At 39.6% G+C, this 20103-nt stretch overlaps 1 protein-coding gene across 1 annotated transcript in view; it reads right to left on the bottom strand.

The window, feature by feature from the left end:
* Positions 1 to 3902: 3902 nt before the first annotated feature.
* The window catches only part of LOC141096414 (high affinity choline transporter 1-like), a 33795-nt gene continuing 17594 nt past the window's right edge, over positions 3903 to 20103 (bottom strand). The window contains exons 5-8 of the mRNA XM_073582989.1: positions 12850 to 12993; positions 7046 to 7199; positions 6573 to 6790; positions 3903 to 4851 (exon numbers count right to left, since the gene is read on the bottom strand). Of these exons, the coding sequence (XP_073439090.1) occupies positions 4333 to 4851; positions 6573 to 6790; positions 7046 to 7199; positions 12850 to 12993 (1035 nt within the window). The 3' untranslated portion in view covers positions 3903 to 4332. The remainder of the gene's footprint in view (positions 4852 to 6572; positions 6791 to 7045; positions 7200 to 12849; positions 12994 to 20103) is intronic.

The raw sequence follows: 20103 nt of genomic DNA, 5'->3' as shown, positions 1-20103 counted from the left end.
TAAATACAGTATATGTACAATGTGTATTGTTATTTAAAATCACATATAAGAATAAAAAAATTTATGAGACCTGGAAGGAAGAGAAGTTGGATCTGTTGCTGGAAAGTGACCCAAAGTCATGGCTTTTTTTTTCCCCCGGGAACAAAGAGTCAGTTCACTACCCTAATCCTGCATCTAGATACTCTGGCCAAGGATCAATGGTTTAATCACGCACCCTGATGGCTCACATCCACACAAATGCTCCTTCAGGCACCAACCTGCACCACTGATGCCACCAACATATGCAGTGAAACATCTCCAAAGATCACCTAGTCCCATCCTACCAGGATCCCCAGCGATCTACTGTAGCAGCTGATGAAAATCTGCAGACTGTTAATACTTGGAACGAGTGTATCTCCTGTTTACCTTTGTCCAGGGTTCGATTAAGCGTTTGCACTTTTTTTTTAAGTCACTTTTCTTCTTCTTCTTTTTGCACTATTCACTGACATTTTTATTCTCCAAATGGCGCACTCGGTTGATGAATTTTGCACAAAACGAAAACTGCTCTTTTTTTTCAGAACAAAACAAATGTCAGGTTCTGCTAAAATGTCAAAAAAAATAACAAAAAAAATGTGAGACGTATATAAAATCACTCCCTTCGGTGGGAACTTTAGTACATTTGTGCAAAATTATTGTGACTTTTTAAAAAAATTGCAATTGATGAATCAACTGTAAACATCTGGAAACTCTAAACTTCATCCGCCTTAGCGAATATTAAAAAAAACCAAACAAAACAGGCAAATACGTATAAAATAGACTTTAAAAAAGGGTTACATGAATCACCTTAAATCAAACAATATTCCGGACTAACATAATTTCTACTGCCGGAAAAAAGTGAAGAGATATAGAAAAAATATCTTTAAAATAATCATTTTATTAATAATATATTAAAAACAAAGAAAAAAATGCCCAAAAGAAGGCGCAAAATAACCTACAGCAATCATATATGAACAGGCATAATGATAATAAGGCACAAAAATCACACAAAAGCAGATATTGCACACTATAAGGAGTTAATAAAAGTTGCAAATAATTCACAACAATACTCAAAATGGTCTGCTATATATAAATGGTTAAATGCCTAAATGAGTCATGCAAATTGCCTCTTCAGAAAGAAAGAGGACTTTTACTCTACAGCGCCACCTATTGGTAGTAGCGATCCTACAAGTCACAATCAACCCTTTAACGAGTCTTGTAGTATGACTTAGGATACAAGCCAAATCAGAATCTCAATTTGCAGACACGGTGTTTCGAGCTGTTGGCTCTCGTCAGTTCAAAGTATGAGATCTGATTTGGCTAGGTGAGAGGCTCTGGACTAGGGTCTAGGGTGAAATAAGGAGTTAATAAAAGTTGCAAATAATTCACAGCAATCCTCAAAATGCTCTGCTATATATAAATGGTTAAATGCCTAAATGAGTCAAAGATCCCTAGGCGGCACAATACATATAAAGGGTGAAATATGACGGCAACATGACGGTAATGTCTAAGTCCTCATATTAATCTACCTAAATAGACCGCTCCAAAATAGACCAAATTAAAATTAATATAGCCGAAATTGTATGCCTTAATTAACAATACCTGGTCACTGTAAGCTCAAATGGACGTGGGCGCCGCAGCCTCCTCCACCCCAATGCACGTTTCATAACAAGCTTCTTCCGGGGGGCGTTGGGGTGGAGGAGGCTGTGGCACCCACGTCCATTTGAGCTTACAGTGACCAGGTATTGTTACTTAAGGCATACAATTTTGGCTATATTAATTTTAATTTGGTCTATTTTGGAGTGGTCTATTTAGGTAGATTAATATGAGGACTTAGACGTTACCGTCATGTTGCCGTCATATTTCACCCTTTATATGTATTGTGCCGCCTAGGGATCTTTGACTCATTTAGGCATTTAACCATTTATATATAGCAGAGCATTTTGAGGATTGCTGTGAATTATTTGCAACTTTTATTAACTCCTTATAGTGTGCAATATCTGCTTTTGTGTGATTTTTGTGCCTTATTATCATTATGCCTGTTCATATATGATTGCTGTAGGGTATTTTGCGCCTCCTTTTGGGCATTTTTTTCTTCATTTTTTTTAATATATTATTAATAAAATGATTATTTTAAAGATATTTTTTTCTGGATCTCTTCACTCTTTTCCGGCAGTAGAAATTATGTTAGTCCGGAATGTTGTTTGATTTAATATGTTTAAGAAGTGCCGTAATATTATTCTAATTGGACAATACTAGTTTAAATATCATGAATCACCTGTCAGGTTACTTTTAAGGCCGGTGTCACACTTGCAACTACAATGCGAGAAACTTGCACCTCAATACCTGTCACTGCCGCTGGCACTCGGGAACAGAGTATGCGGCTGCATGTATTTCTATGCAGCTATGCAGCTGAATTCTCCGGTCCCGAGTGCTGGTGACAGTGCCAGGTATTGAGGCGAGAGACTCGCGTGAGTTTCACGCAATGCAGTTGCAAGAGTGACACGGGCCTAAGAAGATAAGTCACACCGAGGTAAGGCCGGCTCTACATTTGCGGTTTAATCCGCTGCGTTTGATGCGCATACGTCCTGCGTACCTATCTTTAACATGGGGTACACAGGGACATGCGTTTGTATGCGCTCGGTTGCGTTTGCGTACAGTTGCGTCTTTTCGCGGTATGCGGCGGGGCGTGCCGAACGCAACTTGTTGCATTTTTTGCGGCGCCCAATATCCACAGTCATCTGCATGCGGATGACTGTGGATGACATGCGTAAAAAAAATGCATTACTGGCTATTGAACTGCAAGTGTACGCAAAGACATGCGTACGCTTTGCGTACGCAAGAATTTACATAAGATATGCCCATTGGGCGTGGCTTGTGTAAATTCAAAAATTTGCTGGGAAAATAGCACTTGCCTATCGTCCGCAACCGCATGCATGCATTTTTGCATGCGGTTGCGGCCGATACGCTGCGGACTCAACCACAAATGTGAACCTAGCCTAAGAATAAATGTGTATAGGGGAGTCAGGGATATCTGTCAGCCAAATGAGCAAAAGCAAATGTCCGTCTTCAAGATCAATTATGTTAATAAGAAACATCAGCCAAAAGAAACCGAAAATAGAGATATATGGGCAATGGAAGCAGAATCAATATCAGTATCCCCTTCAAATGGAGTTTTCTTATGTTTCATCTTCATGAGTACACCGCTCCCCTGTCTTCAAGCTTCCTGTTTGTCGAAGGCAGTGCTAACCTGAAGATTGACCATTCATACCAGCAACATGGTTCATAAGTTGGTCCAAACTGTGAGCTCTATGATGCTGCAAGTAGAGGCAGCTTTGACTGAGCAACATTAGAGTAGCGCAATGGTACTAAATCTCTATAGATTTCCACCAAACTTTAGAACAGAGCTTACAAGCTCTATTAAAAAGAGCTTGTAAGCACTGTCCATGTTCAACTACTGCTGCTAGGCTGCAGCAGTGGTCGGTAACTTAGACAATGTACAGAAAACAGTACAATTAAAAATCCCTTCATGCTTGAGAACAGAGAGGATCTTTAATAAATAAATTGCACACTTGCTTATCTTCACAAGCGCTTTTTAATTTTAACCTTTAAGGATATGGAGACTAAACCTTTGATTTATGTGTTTCCTCATCATACAGTTACTTAGATCAACTTATGTAGTGCAACATGCAACTGCGCACAGGAGGAATTCTATCTACAAAATTTTCATTTTTTGGAGGGGTACAGAATGGAAAACTAGGCAAAAACAAAAATGTATTAATTCAATGAAATATGTATTTTTTCATTAAAAACTTTATAAAAAGACAAAAACAAAAATGTATTAATACAGTTGATTTCTTTTTTTGCAAAATCTTTATTGAGGGCAAAAACAAAAATTAATTTATATGTTAACATATATTTTTTGATAAGGTAAAATACATTACTTCTTTTAAAGGGTTTGTCCAATACTTTTTTATTGATGACCTATCCTTAGAATTAGTCATCAATATCTGATTGGTGGGAATGTAGCACACAGCACCCCTGTAGATCAGTTGTTACCGGCGCTGGACGAATGTTCTGAGATGCACAGCAGCTCCGTCATTTCTACATTGGCCATGGGTGGGTACTGCAGATCCATCCGCTATTCACTTGAAATAAGTAGGCGGTGGATCTGCAGTACCTAGATGTGGCCATTATAGTTTTGACAAATGCTGTGATCTAGGAGCTTCTGGCCACCGCCGTCAGTGCCACACAACCACTGATCCAAAGGATAGGCCATCAACAAAAAAGTAATGACCAGATCCTTGAATTTTCCATCTATTCATGGCCATTGCTACTTATGTTCTGGAGATGAAAACCGACCAGCTCTTCCTTTCCCGGCTGACTCGCATCCTCTGCGTCAAACACTTTGCAGATATCCCACCGTTTCGGCAGTAGAGATTTTCTAAATAAAAACTCTGAGATGTAAGATACGAGAATCTGCGTGGTTAAAGCCACCAGCATGGTGAAGGTCTTGAACGGGAAGAGTTGGACATAGACGCCATTGCTAAGTGTGCACCAGGGATAGTGGATGATGGGTGGAATATTTATGGAGTTCACACCTCCCAGTATTCTCAATACAAAGCCCAGGAGGAAACCGGACGCCGAACCATAAGTGTTAGTTCTTGGGACAAAGAGAACACAACACAATTGAGGGAAAACCAAAGCATAGACCATCTCTCCGCACATGAACCACAGGTCGTAGATGGAGTTAGACAAGAAAGCCAATCCAGCTGCTGCACTTCCCAATACAATGGTGGAAATCCTCATGGCCACCATCACTTCTGTCTGTGAAGCCTGCAAATAATAAATACATTAGGAAGGGTAACTTTTTTCAGAAAATTTGTCAGAAAATACACAGAAGTGAAGAAGATTCATAGTAATAATCACCAGTGAGAAGACAATGTCCCTACAGGCATGGAGCCTGTAAAGTAAGAAAGCAGGTGGCTCTTCATAAACATGTAAATTCTTTCCTGCCCGTGGAGTAGAGTGATGGAAGCTAAACTAAACAGACATTCCTATTACTTCTATTAAATGAGTATTTTGAAGTGGTCCATTGAGTTGTTCAGAGCTATGCAGTCTCCTTACATTCTCCTCAATTCCTGGTTTCTGGCAGGGCAGGCTCTCCTCCTCGAGTGACAGTTCTGGTGAGCAGCAGAGCTGTAGAATTAGTGGAACTACAAAGCGCAGCACAAGTTCTAACACATTCAGTTATCAGTGGTTTGTTCTATCGCCGATAAATGCTACCGCGCAGGTGCCACCGGTGTCATTTGGGTGGAGACAATTTTTTTTTCCTGTAGCAAAATGCGCCGGCGGTGCCTGTGCAGTAGCATCTACTGGATCGCCAATAGATGCCACTGCGCAGGCGTGGCCAGCGCCATTTTGAGAAATTATTTTTTTTTTTTAGAAGAAATTTATATCACTAAATAAAATAATTAAATGAATATAACAGATGTGATCATGTGCTGCCGCCTGTGCCTGCCTGCTGAATGTGAATTATATTTATTTTTTCCGACCATATTATATGCAGTATGCAAACTAGGGGACAGATTAGTAAGGGATCAGAGACCTGTAATAAGCCATATAGTTGAATATGTAAGCAGAGCACCACATAAAGCCCTGCCCAGAGCCCCACCCACAGGCCTCTTCGAAGCATGAGCATATCATTAGCTGAAAACTACAAGTAAAGATTACACAACAACCACAAGACAGATTTCATCAACCAAGGTATCATTTTAATCAGTATAACGGCACCAACCTGACAGTGTCTGTAGGTTACTCAACATAATCCTGCTGACAGGTTCCCTTTAAATACCGATGTCAGTAATGGATAACTGTGATATATTGTAAGAGGTCAGGACCTGTAGGTTTAGGCTCTGTGACTGGAAGTGGCAGATATTTTCACCTAATATTTTATCATTTTATATCAATTTTGTTGCAGATTTGAATAGAAAAAAACTGAAATCTGCACCAAAAAACTACAGCAATCGATAGCCATCGTGCTAAATATCCAGACAATTCTGCACTTAGCATTATAATAGAGATGAGCGAATATGTTTGGAAACGATTGCTGAATCCGAGTTTGCCATATTTATACCCTATTCGTGCCAAATTTATGTTTGACGATTGTTTCTGCACATATTCGCTCGTTTCTATTCTCACTGAGTCCAATGGCGTTCGACTATGGCGTTCAGAATCCGAACCGAATATTGAAAAATTTTCTCAAATTACAATACTGTACGTCACTGCAAGATGGTTCTCCTCCCATGATGATACTTGCCCAATATTACTGAGCCCGGCCCTCACTTACACACTGTAAGCAAATGGTCACTGCCTCTACCGAGCCAGCCCACTCCCCCTCTACTGCTGTAGTCATTCTCGCTATCTAATTGGCTGCAGAGTGCTCTATTTCCACCGACTTTCAAGCAGGATGCATAGAAGGGTATAATGAGACTTTACTTTTAAATTTGTGCGCTGGTGACTATAAGAACATGGAGGAAATGCTGCTGAAAAATTACCATTTTACGGAGAATCCTTTTATAGATATTGTATCCGAACATGGAGCTAGATGACAAGAGAGCAGAGTCCGCCGATGACATAACAGCTGCTGCCACCGCTCCTAAACCTGCCACAGACACATAGATAGGACACAGGTACTGCAGGACGACTGGTAGGATCATACTAGCTTCTCCTCTAACATATGGTGATGGCAATCCATAGCTTGTCTGGTTCCAATCTATGCAAAAGAAAAAAAGGTTAACTGGTTAATAATGTCCTATGTTTGGCCAATCATAGGCCCATGTTAAAAAACCCTCAAGTCTCTTGGCTGACCACCACTGTAGCTGATGCTAGGGGCTAGTGAGTTTGCAAGATTTATAAGAGCAGCTTGTCAGGAGCTGAGGGGGAAGGGGAAGGGAGGTGAACCGGTAACTGCTTACCTATTGTGAAGGCCAGAGTAGGGATAAAGAATGATGTTGTCATTAATATTTACCGGTAGAAGCCGCTACAGCTCCAATTAATACAGATGGGATTGCCAGCACCACACATCCCACGGCACTAAGAGCAGACATTACTTTTGCTTGGGTTGTAGTAGAAGCGGATAAGACTCTCTGAAAATATATCTGCCATGCAATACTACCAAGGCTCTAAAAAAAAAAGAAAAAGTGCACATGAATATATCCACCACAATTGACATTTGGCTAATTTACCTTAAATGGGGTTGTCCATTACTAGGACAACTCCTTCTCTCTCTGAATGTTTGCCCCCATTAATATAAAAACATCTATACTCACCTCTGGTGCCGACGCCGTTCCAGCAGTGTCGACACTCGTGTTCCAAGGGCTCAAGTTGTTATGTCACGTGAGCCCTGCGCTCAATCGGCACTGGCGCCCGTGTCTCCACCCGCCTTCAGATACATAAGTAATCAAGAGGAAGTGAAAGCTGTGGCTACTCCCTACTTCCCTTTAACAGTTTAATGAATTAAAGGGAACCTGTCATCAGGTTTTTCCAACTCAAACTAATAGCATCTAAGCAAAGTTGCTGTAAAAAAAAACATACAGTAAATGCATAACTTTGTTGTAGGAAAATGATTTCCCTTTTTGTTTTTAGAAGTCCTTTGCGCAACCTCACAATTTTGATGCAAATGAAGCTGGCACTGCACTAACAACATTCCAGCTTCTCTCCTCCTTCCTCCATTCTCTGCCAACCTCGGGTCACTAACTCTTGTCTAAGTGACCTGCCTTCTCTGCCCCAGATCTTGCCCATGCACCGCCATTCTCTGGCAATTGTTTGGATCTTTCCTGTGCACGAGCTGCCCCAGGGAACGACGGCGCATGTGTGAGATCTTGGATGATGGAGGCCGGTCACTCGGATAAGACTGACTTTTCAGTCAATAACTAAAGTTTGACGGTGAGTGTAAAAAGAGGGAAAGAGGCAGAAAAACTATGTATTTCTAAAAACAGGAAATCGCTTTTGTGCAACAAAGGTATAAATGTAATCTTTACTTTACTTAGATACCATTAGATGGGTACCTAAACCTGCCGACAGGTTGTCTTTAAATATTGTAACTAAGCCAACCTAGTGTTCCTAAAACACTGCCAAATTATGTAGAAATAACCAAGTCTAGAATGTGCATTTAACAATGCCAACTAATGTGTGTATATAAGTGCCAACTCATCAAATAACTGAACTATAAGGCTGGGTTCACACGTAGTGTTTTTTTAGCGTTTTCGCGGCGATTTTAAACGTGCGATTTTGCCGCGAAAACGCAAAAAAACAGCATCCCATGCACTCCTATGGGATTCCACAATGCTGTGCTAATGCTGCGGATTTTCCCGCGGCGGTATCGCATTGCGGTAAAATCCGCAGCATGCTCATTAATTTTGCAGAATCGCGGCGATCCCGCACACATAGGAATGCATTGTTCTGCTTACTTTCCGCATGTGGCTGTGCCCACCATGCAAAAAGTAAGCAGAACAATTGCGGATGGTACCCACGGTCCGGAGGAGAGGAGACTGTCCTCCAGGCTCTGGGTACCATATCCCTGTAAAAAATAGAATTAAAATAAAAAATATTGTTATTCTCACCTTCCGATGGCCGGCGATCTTCCCGCCTCATTCCACGCTCCCGGTATCTTCCGGTTCCAGTAATCCTTTGCGCGAATGACCATGATGAAGTCGCGGTCTCGCGGTCATTCGCGATGACTTCGCGGGAGCGCGACATCTCGCGGTCATTCGCGATGATGTCGCGGGAGCGCGACGTCTTGCGGTCATTCGCGCAAAGGACTGGAAGATGCCGGGATCGTGGAGAGAGGCGGTCGTCGGAAGGTGAGAATAACAATATTTTTTATTTTTTTATTATTTTTTACATTTTATCTTTTACCACTGATGCTGCATAGGCAGCATCAATAGTAAAAAGTTGGTCACACTCGTCAAGCACTATGTTTGTCGAGTGTGACCAACCTGTCAATCAGTTCTCCAAGCGATGCTACAGATCGCTTGGAAAATGATAGCATTCTGCAAGCTAATTATGCTTGCAAATTGCTAGTTTTTCCAGAATTCTCAGTTCCGCTATGTGTGCACATAGCCTTAAGATGGCACATAAAAGTGCAAACTAAGGTTCAAATAACACAAGTCTGCAAAGGCAAAATTGTTTGAAAAGTAAGAGGTGATTTTTATATACTTTCGATCGCTGAACTCAGTGAAAATATCATAAAAATTCCATCTATTACAGTCTTTCACAAACACTGACTCCATAGGCTTTTTCTTGCACCATACTTTGACCCCTTTGCATGACCTTTGGTAGATGATTTTGGTGTCATTAGATTGATTAGAAATGGTTTTCATTGGCACAGAAGCAGAGAAAAGAAGTTTCTTCCATACTTTTCTCAAGACTGTGCTCTAGTGTATTGCAGTGATGTTCCTGGGCGGATAGAAAAATGTAACATTGAGTACAATGTGGAAACTCTTTCTTGATTCAGCCAAAAAAAGATAAAAAGTCTGAAAGCTGTGCTACTGCACAATGGCAGCAATTACGCTTCAGTGTCTGAAGGGCATTTTATGCCTTTATTCTCAAGAAACTTAACTACAATAATCAAAGTTGGTCAATATGTGGTGATCTTAAAGTTCTCTCTTTGCTCCTTGGGCAGCAAGGAGAATACACGTAGTACCCATGCTTTTTGTGTGGATGGGACAGCTGGAAAAACACTCATAACTAGACAAAAAAAGTTGGCCAACGAGAGCATCTTAGCAACCTGGTCTCAAGAACATAGCTGCAGAAAGTTTAGTTGATGCCACTAAAGTTCTCCTGCCACTGCTCCACATTAACCTTGGACTGATGAAGCACTTTGTGAAAGCTCTACCAAAAGAAGGAGTGATTTTTAAGTATCGCTGTAGCAAGTTTCAGGGACTGTCCAAAGCAAAACTTAAGGAAGGCATTTTTGTGGGTTTAGATATTCGGAAACTCCTGAAGGACGACATGTTCAAAGCAAAAATGAAAGCTATCAAGAAAACGGCTTGAGATTCTTTTAAGGAAGTCTTGAAGAAACTTGTAGGCTACAAAGATCCAAAATTTAAATCCATTGTGGAGAACATGATAGAACGTTTCAAAGCCTTAGTTTGTCTGATGAATTTGAAGTTACATTTTTTACATTCCCATTTGGACTACATTCTTGAAACCCGTGGTGCTGTTAGCAAAGAGCAAGGAAAAAGATTTCATCAGGATATCAAGGAGGTGGAACGACTAGAGTTGAGCGAAACAGGTCGGTCAGATTCAAAAGTCGCCGACTTTCGGCAAAGTCGGGTTTCATGAAACGAAACCCGACCACAGTGTGAAGTAGGCCATGCGGTCGGCGATGCAAGCGCCAAAGTCGGGTTTCGCCGAATGCTTGCACGTGACTTTTTTCAGCCAATGAGAGAAGCGGAGTGTAGCTGGAGTGGGAGTGGGGGAGAGGGAGAGAGAGATTTTGCCGCCTCTAGGGTTAAAATTCATGCCAGAATTAATGCATTGCAATTTAAAATTTGGGGCTAAAACTAAAATTTAGTGATAAAAATGTAATTATATTTTCTTTACTGCCCAGTGGTCTAAAATTCGATGACACACCTGCTGCGTCAATATGATCACTGCACCCCTAGATGAATTCATTGAGAGGTATATTTTGTAAAATGGGGTCACTTATGGGGCGGTTCTATTGTTTTGGCACCACATGGGTTCCCTCAAACCATAACAGTAAAATGTGCACTATATAATATGGCGCTCCTTTCATTCTGAGCTTTTCACTATGCCTGCAAAGTAGTTCCTGATTACATGTAGGATATTGGCGCACTCAGAAAAAACTGCACAACAAACTGAGGTCTATTTTCTCCTATTAGCCCTAAAAATTTGGGGCAACAACAACAGTTTAGCGGTAAAAATGTTATTATTCTTTCTTCACCGCCCAATGGTATAAATTTCTGTGAGGCACAAGTGGTGTCAACATGCTCACTGCACCCCTAAATTAATTCATTGAGAAGTGTAGTTTATAAAATGGGGTCACTTATGGGGGAGTTCTGCTGTTCTGGCACCTCAGGGGCTCTGCAAATGTGACATGGCACTCTCAAACCATTCCAGCAAATCTGAACTTCAATATGGCGCTTATTCCCTTTGATTACACTGTGCCTCAAAAATAGCTTTCGACCACATACAGGGTATTGGCAAACTCAGGAGAAATTGCACAACAAATCGTACTTTGCATTTCTTCTGTTAGTCTTGTGAAAATAAAAAAAATGGGGCTAAAAGAACATTTTTGTGGGAAAAATGTGATTGATTTTTTTATTTTCATACCTCTACGTTATAAACTTCTATGAAGCAACTGGGGATTCAATGTGCTCACCACACATCTAGATAAGTTCCTTGGGGGGTATAGTTTCCAAAATGGGGTCAAATATGGGGGGTTTCCACTGTTTAGGCACATCAGGGGCTCTGCAAACGCGACATGACGTCTGCTCTCGATTCCAGCCATTTTTGCCATCAAAACTTCAAACGGTGCTCCTTCCCGTCTGTGTGAATAAACATTGGATTCCCCCCCATATATGGGGTATCGGCATACTCAGGAGAAACTGGACCACAATGTTTGAGGTTAAGTTTCTCCTGTTACATTTATGAAAATAAATTTTAGGGGATAAAGTAAAATGTTTGCAAAAGAAAAGTAAAATGTTCATTTTTTCTTTCCACATTGCATTCATTCCTGTGAAGCACCTGAAGGGTTAATCAACTTCTTGAATGTGGTTTTGAGGACTTTGAGGAGTGTAGTTTTCAGAATGATGTGACTTTTGGGTATTTTCCGTCATATAGGCCCACCAAAGTCACTTCAAATGTGATGTGGTTCCTAACAAAAATGGTTTTGTAACTTTTGTTGTAAAAATACGAAATCGCTGGTCAACTTTTAACCCTTATAATGTCCTAACAAAAATAAATTATGTTTCAAAAATTGTGCTGATGTAAAGTAGACATGCGGGAAATGTTTATTAACTATTTTGTGTGACGTATCGCTTTGGTTTAAGGCTATAAGAATTCAAAGTTTGAAAATTGTGAATTTTTTTTCAAAATTTCTGATATTTTCACAAATAAACACATAGAAAACTAATTTTACCACTATTGTAAAGTACAATACGTCACAAAAAAAAAATCTCAGAATCAGTGGGATCCGTTGAAGCATTCCAGAGTTTTAACCACATAAAGTGAAGGGAAGCAAGGAAGGCCAAACACATGGGTTGGTGTGATGAAGTTGTCTTGTATAGCGATACGCGTGGGCTCTCCCCTGCCCCCCCTCTTCTCACTTTGACTGCCCACCATGGCAATGTCTCGGCGTCCTCCACATGCTCCAAGGTAGATATGTCTGTGGATACTCCTGTCCAGCTGTGACCACCATTTTGAGCTTAATCTCTTTATTCCTCTGTGACCTCCATACCATGCAATTTAATATGTAATCTGTATATAGGGATCCACTCGGTCTGACTCTCCCCATACTTATGGGGCACCATCTGCGCCATACAGGTACATTCTATGGCTGTTTTTTGCAGGGAGGCTACTTTGCATACTTTGGTGTTTTGAATTTGGAGGTGCACCCTATTCCCTTCCTATAATCACATAAAGTGACACTGGTCAGATTAAAAAAAAAAATGAGGCCTGGTCATTAACCTACACAGTGGCTCCGGCCATAAGGAATTAAACTTTGAAGAAGTGATATTTTACAAATTGTTTCATTTTTTCCATGCACACCAAAGGGTAGAGATAAAAATGTTATAAAATGAACCTTACCAGGTACAAAATATCATCTACCCATATTCCAATATATTGCATATCAATTTTTCCTAGCCAGGGATCCCGGAAAAAGCCGTGGATTGCAGTTTCTGCAATATTCTTAGTAGCAGAGTTCAGAAGTGCAAATGGTATACAGATCCACTGCAGATGGGAACATGAAGAGCTTATAGTTAATGCAAATTAATGGACAAGATCATGCAGTAACTACATTAAAAGGACTTTGATATTTCCCCATCTGCTAGTATATATCTACTATAATACTGCTCCTATGTACAAGAATATAACTACTATAATACTGCCCCTATGTACAAGAATATAACTACTATAATACTGCCCCTATATACAAGAATATAACCACTATAATACTGCCCCTATGTACAAGAATATAACTACTATAATACTGCTCCTATGTACAAGAATATAACTACTATAATACTGCTCCCTATGTACAAGAATATAACTACTATAATACTGCCCCTATGTACAAGAATATAACCACTATAATACTGCCCCTATGTACAAGAATATAACTACTATAATACTGCTCCTATGTACAAGAATATAACTACTATAATACTGCTCCCTATGTACAAGAATATAACAATGATAATACTGCTCCTCTGTACAAGAATATAACTACTATAATACTGCCCCTATATACAAGAATATAACTACTATAATACTGCTCCTATGTACAAGAATATAACTACTATAATACTGCCCCTATGTACAAGGATATAACTACTATAATACTGCCCCTATGTACAAGGATATAACTACTATAATACTGCCCCCTATGAACAAGAATATAACTACTATAATACTGCCCCTATGGACAAGAATATAACTACTATAATACTGCTCCTATGTACAAGAATATAACTACTATAATACTGCTCCTCTGTACAAGAATATAACTACTATAATACTGCCCCTATATACAAGAATATAACTACTATAATACTGCTCCTATGTACAAGAATATAACTACTATAATACTGCCCCTATGTACAAGAATATAACTACTATAATACTGCTCCTATGTACAAGAATATAACTACTATAATACTGCCCCTATGTACAAGGATATAACTACTATAATACTGCCCCTATGTACAAGGATATAACTACTATAATACTGCCCCCTATGAACAAGAATATAACTACTATAATACTGCCCCTATGGACAAGAATATAACTACTATAATACTGCCCCTATGTACAAGAATATAACTACTATAATACTGCTCCTATGTTCAAGAATATAACGACTATAATACTGCCCCTATGTACAAGAATATAACTACTATAATACTGCCCCTATGTACAAGAATATAACTACTATAATACTGCTCCTATGTACAAGAATATAACTACTATAATACTGCCCCTATGTACAAGGATATAACTACTATAATACTGCCCCTATGTACAAGGATATAACTACTATAATACTGCCCCCTATGAACAAGAATATAACTACTATAATACTGCCCCTATGGACAAGAATATAACTACTATAATACTGCCCCTATGTACAAGAATATAACTACTATAATACTGCTCCTATGTTCAAGAATATAACGACTATAATACTGCCCCTATGTACAAGAATATAACTACTATAATACTGCCCCTATGTACAAGAATATAACTACTATAATACTGCCCCTATGTACAAGAATATAACTACTATAATACTGCCCCTATGTACAAGAATATAATTACTATAATACTGCTCCTATGTTCAAGAATATAACGACTATAATACTGCCCCTATGTACAAGAATATAACGACTATAATACTGCCCCTATGTACAAGAATATAACTACTATAATACTGCCCCTATGTACAAGAATATAACTACTATAATACTGCCCCTATGTAAAAGAATATAACTACTATAATACTGCCCCTATGTACAAGAATATAACTAATATAATACTGCTTCTATGTTCAAGAATATAACTACTATAATACTGCCCCTATGTACAAGAATATAACTACTATAATACTGCTCCTATGTTCAAGAATATAACGACTATAATACTGCCCCTATGTACAAGAATATAACTACTATAATACTGCCCCTATGTACAAGAATATAACTACTATAATACTGCCCCTATGTACAAGAATATAACTACTATAATACTGCCCCTATGTAAAAGAATATAACTACTATAATACTGCCCCTATGTACAAGAATATAACTAATATAATACTGCTTCTATGTTCAAGAATATAACTACTATAATACTGCCCCTATGTACAAGAATATAACTACTATAATACTGCTCCTATGTTCAAGAATATAACGACTATAATACTGCCCCTATGTACAAGAATATAACTACTATAATACTGCTCCTATGTACAAGAATATAGCTACTATAATACTGCTCCTATGTACAAGAATATAACTACTATAATACTGCCCCTATGTACAAGAATATAACTACTATAATACTGCCCCTATGTAAAAGAATATAACTACTATAATACTGCCCCTATGTACAAGAATATAACTAATATAATACTGCTTCTATGTTCAAGAATATAACTACTATAATACTGCCCCTATGTACAAGAATATAACTACTATAATACTGCTCCTATGTTCAAGAATATAACTACAATAATACTGCTCCTATGTTCAAGAATATAACTACAATAATACTGCTCCTATGTTCAAGAATATAACTAATATAATACTGCTCCTATGTTCAAGAATATAACTAATATAATACTGCCCCTATGTACAAGAATATAGCTACTATAATACTGTCCTTATGTTCAAGAATATAACTACTATAATACTGACCCTATGTTCAAGAATATAACTACTATAATACTGCCTCTATGTGCAAGAATATAACTACTATAATACTGCTCCTATGTTCAAGAATATAACTACTTTAATACTGCCCCTATGTACAAGAATATAACTACTATAATACTGCCCCTATGTTCAAGAATATAACTACTATAATACTGCCCCCTATGAACAAGAATATAACTACTATAATACTACTCCTATGTTCAAGAATATAACTACTATAATACTGCCCCTATGTACAAGAATATAACTACTATAATACTGCTCCTTTGTACAAGAATATAACTACTATAATACTGCCTATATGTACAAGAATATAACAACGATAATACTGCCCCTATGTACAAGAATATAGCTACTATAATACTGCCCTTATGTTCAAGAATATAACTACTATAATACTGCCTCTATGTACAAGAATATAACTACTATAATACTGCCCCTACAGTGGGTTTGGAAAGTATTCAGACCCCTTTTAAATTTTTCAATTTTTTTTCTCAATAGTGTACACTCTGCACCCCATCTTGAATGAAAAAATCCAGAAATGTAGAAATTTTTGCAAAATTCATTAAAAAAGAAAAACTGAAATATGACATGGTCATAAGTATTCAGACCCTTTGCTCAGTATTGAGTAGAAGCACCTTTTTAGCTCGTACAGCCATGAGTCTTCTTGGGAATGATGCCACAGGTTTTTCATACCTGGATTTGGGGATCCTCTGCCATTTTTCATTGCAGATCCTCTCCAGTTCCGTCAGGTTGGATGGTGAATGTTGGTGGACAGCCATTTTCAGGTCTCTCCAGAGATGCTCAAATGAGTTTAGGTCAGGACTCTGGCTGGGCCAGTCAAGAATGGTCACAGAGTTGTTCTGAAGCCACTACTTTGCTATTTTAGTTGTGTGCTTAGGGTCATTGTCTTGTTGGAAGGTGAACCTTTGGCCAAGTCTGAGGTCCAGAGCACTCTGAAGAGGTTTTCATCCAGGATACCTTTGCACTTGGCCACATTCATGTTTCCTTTAATTGCAACCAGCCGTCCTGTCCCTGTAGCTGAAAAACACCCCCATAGCATGATGCTGCCACCACCAGGTTTCACTGTTGGGATTGTATTGGGCAGGTGATGAGCAGTGCCAGGATTTCTCCACACGTCGCTTAGAATTATCACCAGAAAGTTCTATATTCGTCTCATCAGACCAGAGAATCTTAGTTGTCATAGTCTGGGAGTCCTTCATACGTTTTTTTAGCAAACTCTATGCGGGCTTTCATATGTCTTGCACTGAGGAGAGGCTTCTGTCGGGCCACTCTGCCTTAAAGGCCCCACTGGTGGAGGGCTGCGTGACTTTGTGGAACTTTCTCCCATCTCACTATTGCATCTGTGGAGCTCAGCCACGGTGATCTTGGAGTTCTCCTTTACCTCTCTCACCAAGGCTCTTGTCTCACGATTGCTCAGTTTTGCTGGATGGTCAGGTCTAGGAAAAGTTATGGTGGTCCCAAGCTTCTTCCATTTAAGGATTATGGCGGCCACTGTGCTCTTAGGAACCTTGAGTACTGCAGAAATTCTTTTGTAACCTTAGCCAGATTTGTGCCTTGCCACGATTCTGTCTCTGAGCTCCTTGGCCAGTTCCTTTGACCTCATGATTCTCATTTAGTCTGACTTGCACTGTGAGCTGTGAGGTCTTATATAGACAGGTGTGTGCCTTTATAAATCAAGTTTAATTAAACACAGCTGGACTCCAAACAACGAGTAGAATCATCTCAAGGAGGATCACAAGGAAATGGACAGCATGTCACTTAAATGAGTGTCTGAGCAAAGGGTCTGAATACTTATGACCATGTGATATTTCAGTTTTTCTTTTTTAATAAATTTTCAAAAATTTCTACATTTCTGTTTTTTTTCCCCACGTCAAGATGGGGTGCAGAGGGTACATCAATGAGAAAAAAATAAACTTTTTAAAATTTACCAAATAGCTGCAATGAAGCAAAGAGTGACAAATTTAACCCCTTACCTACAATTGACGTAATATTCCGTCCATGTGACCATGGACCTAATTACCATGGACGGAATATTACGTCATCACGATCAGCGGCGCCCACGTGGTGAGCGCCGCTGATCGCGGCCGAGTGTCAGCTAATTATCATAGCTGACACCCGGCACAATGTGTCAGGGGCGGTCACGGACAGCCCCCGACACGTTAACCCCTTGCACACCGCGATCAAACATGATCGCGGTGTACCAGGGGTTAAAGGGAAGCATCGGCAGGGAGGGGGCTCCCTCCGTGCTTCCCTGAGCCCCCCACAGCAGCGTAATGTGCAGCGCTGCTGCGGGGGGCTCCTTTCCTGCAGGCACCCGAATCCAAGATGGCGACGGGGGCCTTCGGGGGCCTGCAGGAAGCTGGCTTCCTCAGTGCCTGCAAAGCGCAGGCATGAGGAAGCCTGTGCAGTGCCTGTGACAGATCGCTGATCTGTCACAGTGATCTGTGATGTGACAGATCAGCGATCTGTCACAGGACAGTTATGTCCCCCCTGGGACATTGTAATAAAGCAAAAAAAAAATAAAAAAAGTGTAAAAATAATTAAAAAAAAAATTGCTAAATAAATTAAAAAAAAAAAAAAAAAATCCCCAATAAATTCATTTTTTGGAAATAAAAAAAACAAAAGAATAAAAGTAAACATATTTGGTATCGCCGCGTCCATAACGACCCGCCCTATAAAACTGTCCCAATAGTTAAGCCCTTAAGCGAACCCCTTAAAAAATAAAAATAAAAAACGAAGCAAAAAATAATGATTTATTATCATACCGCCGAACAAAAAGTGCAATAACGCGCGATCAAAAACACGCATATAAATATCCATGGTACCGCTGAAAATGTCATATTGTCCCGCAAAAAACGAGCCACCATACAGCATCATCCGGGAAAAAATAAAAAAGTTATAGCTCGCAGAATAAAGCGATGCAAAAATAATTATTTTTTATATAAAATTGTTTTCATTGCATAAAACCGACAAAACATAAAAAATCGACCTAAATGAGGTATCGCTGTAACCGTACTGACCCGAAGAATAAAACCGCCTTATAAATTTTACCGCACCCAGAACGGCGTAAACGCACCACCCAAAAGAAATTCATGAAACGCTGGTTTTTGTAAATTCTGTGTCCCATAAAACTAAATAAAAAGCGATCAAAAAATGTCACATGCCCGAACATGATACCAATAAAAGCGTCAACTCGTCCCGCAAAAAATAAGACCTCACATGACTCGGTGGGTCAAAATATGGAAAAATTATAGCTCTCAATATGTGGTGATGCAAAAACTATTTTTACAATAAAAAGCGTCTTTTAGCGTGCGACAGCCGCCAAACATAAAAACCGCCATAAATCGTAAATCAAACCCCCCGTTATCACCCCCTTAGTTAGGAAAAAATAATAAAATTAAAAAAATGTATTTATTTCCACTTTACCATTAGGGTTAGGGCTAGGGATAGGGTTAGGGCTAGGGTTAGGGTTAGAATTGGGGGTTTCCACTGTTTGGGCACATCAGGTGCTCTCCAAACGCAACATGGTGTCTGATCTCAATTCCAGCCAATTCTGCGTTGAAAAAGTCAAATGGTGCTCCTTCCCTTCCAAGCTCTGCCATGCACCCAAACAGTGTTTTACCCCCTCATATGGGGTATCAGCCTACTCAGGACAATTTGCAAAACAACTTTTGGGGTCCTATTTCTCCTGTTGCCCTTAGGAAAATAAAAATTTTGGGGCAAAAATATCATTTTTGTGGAAAAAAATTTTTTTTTTATTTTCACGCCCGAGCGTTATAAACTTCTGTGAAGCACTTGGGGGTTCAAAGTTCTCACCACACATCTAGATAAGTTCCTTAGGGGGTCTAGTTTCCAAAATGGTGTCAATTGTTGGGGGTTTCCACTGTTTTGGTACATCAGGGGCTTTCCAAACGCGACATGGTGTCCGATCTCAATTCCAGCCAAAAAAGTCAAATGGCGCTGCTTGCCTTCCGAGCTCTGCCATGTGCCCAAATAGTCATTTACACCCACATATGGGGTATCAGCGTACTCAGGACAAATTGCACAATAACTTTTAGGGTCCTGTTACCCTTGGGAAAATAAAAATTGGGGGTGAAAAGATAATTTTGTGGAAAAAATATGATTTTTTAATTTTACCGCTGTACATTATAAACTTCTGTGAAGCCCTTGTGGGTTCAAAGTTCTCACCACATAACTAGATAAGTTCCTTAGGGGGTCTAGTTTCAAAAATGGGGTCATTTGTAGGGGGTTTCCACTGTTTAGGTACATCAGGGGCTCTCCAAACGCGACATGGCGTCCGATCAGAATTCCAGCAATTTTGCATTGAAAAAGTCAAACGGCGCTCGTTCCCTTCTGAGCTCTGCCATGCGCCGAAACAGTGGTT

The sequence above is a fragment of the Dendrobates tinctorius genome, unplaced genomic scaffold (assembly GCF_039654945.1).
Source record: "Dendrobates tinctorius isolate UK_male_01 unplaced genomic scaffold, ASM3965494v1 ptg000075l, whole genome shotgun sequence".
Lineage (NCBI taxonomy): Eukaryota > Metazoa > Chordata > Amphibia > Anura > Dendrobatidae > Dendrobates > Dendrobates tinctorius.
Note: the sequence above shows the minus strand (reverse complement) of the source record. Positions and strands in the feature narration are given on the sequence as shown.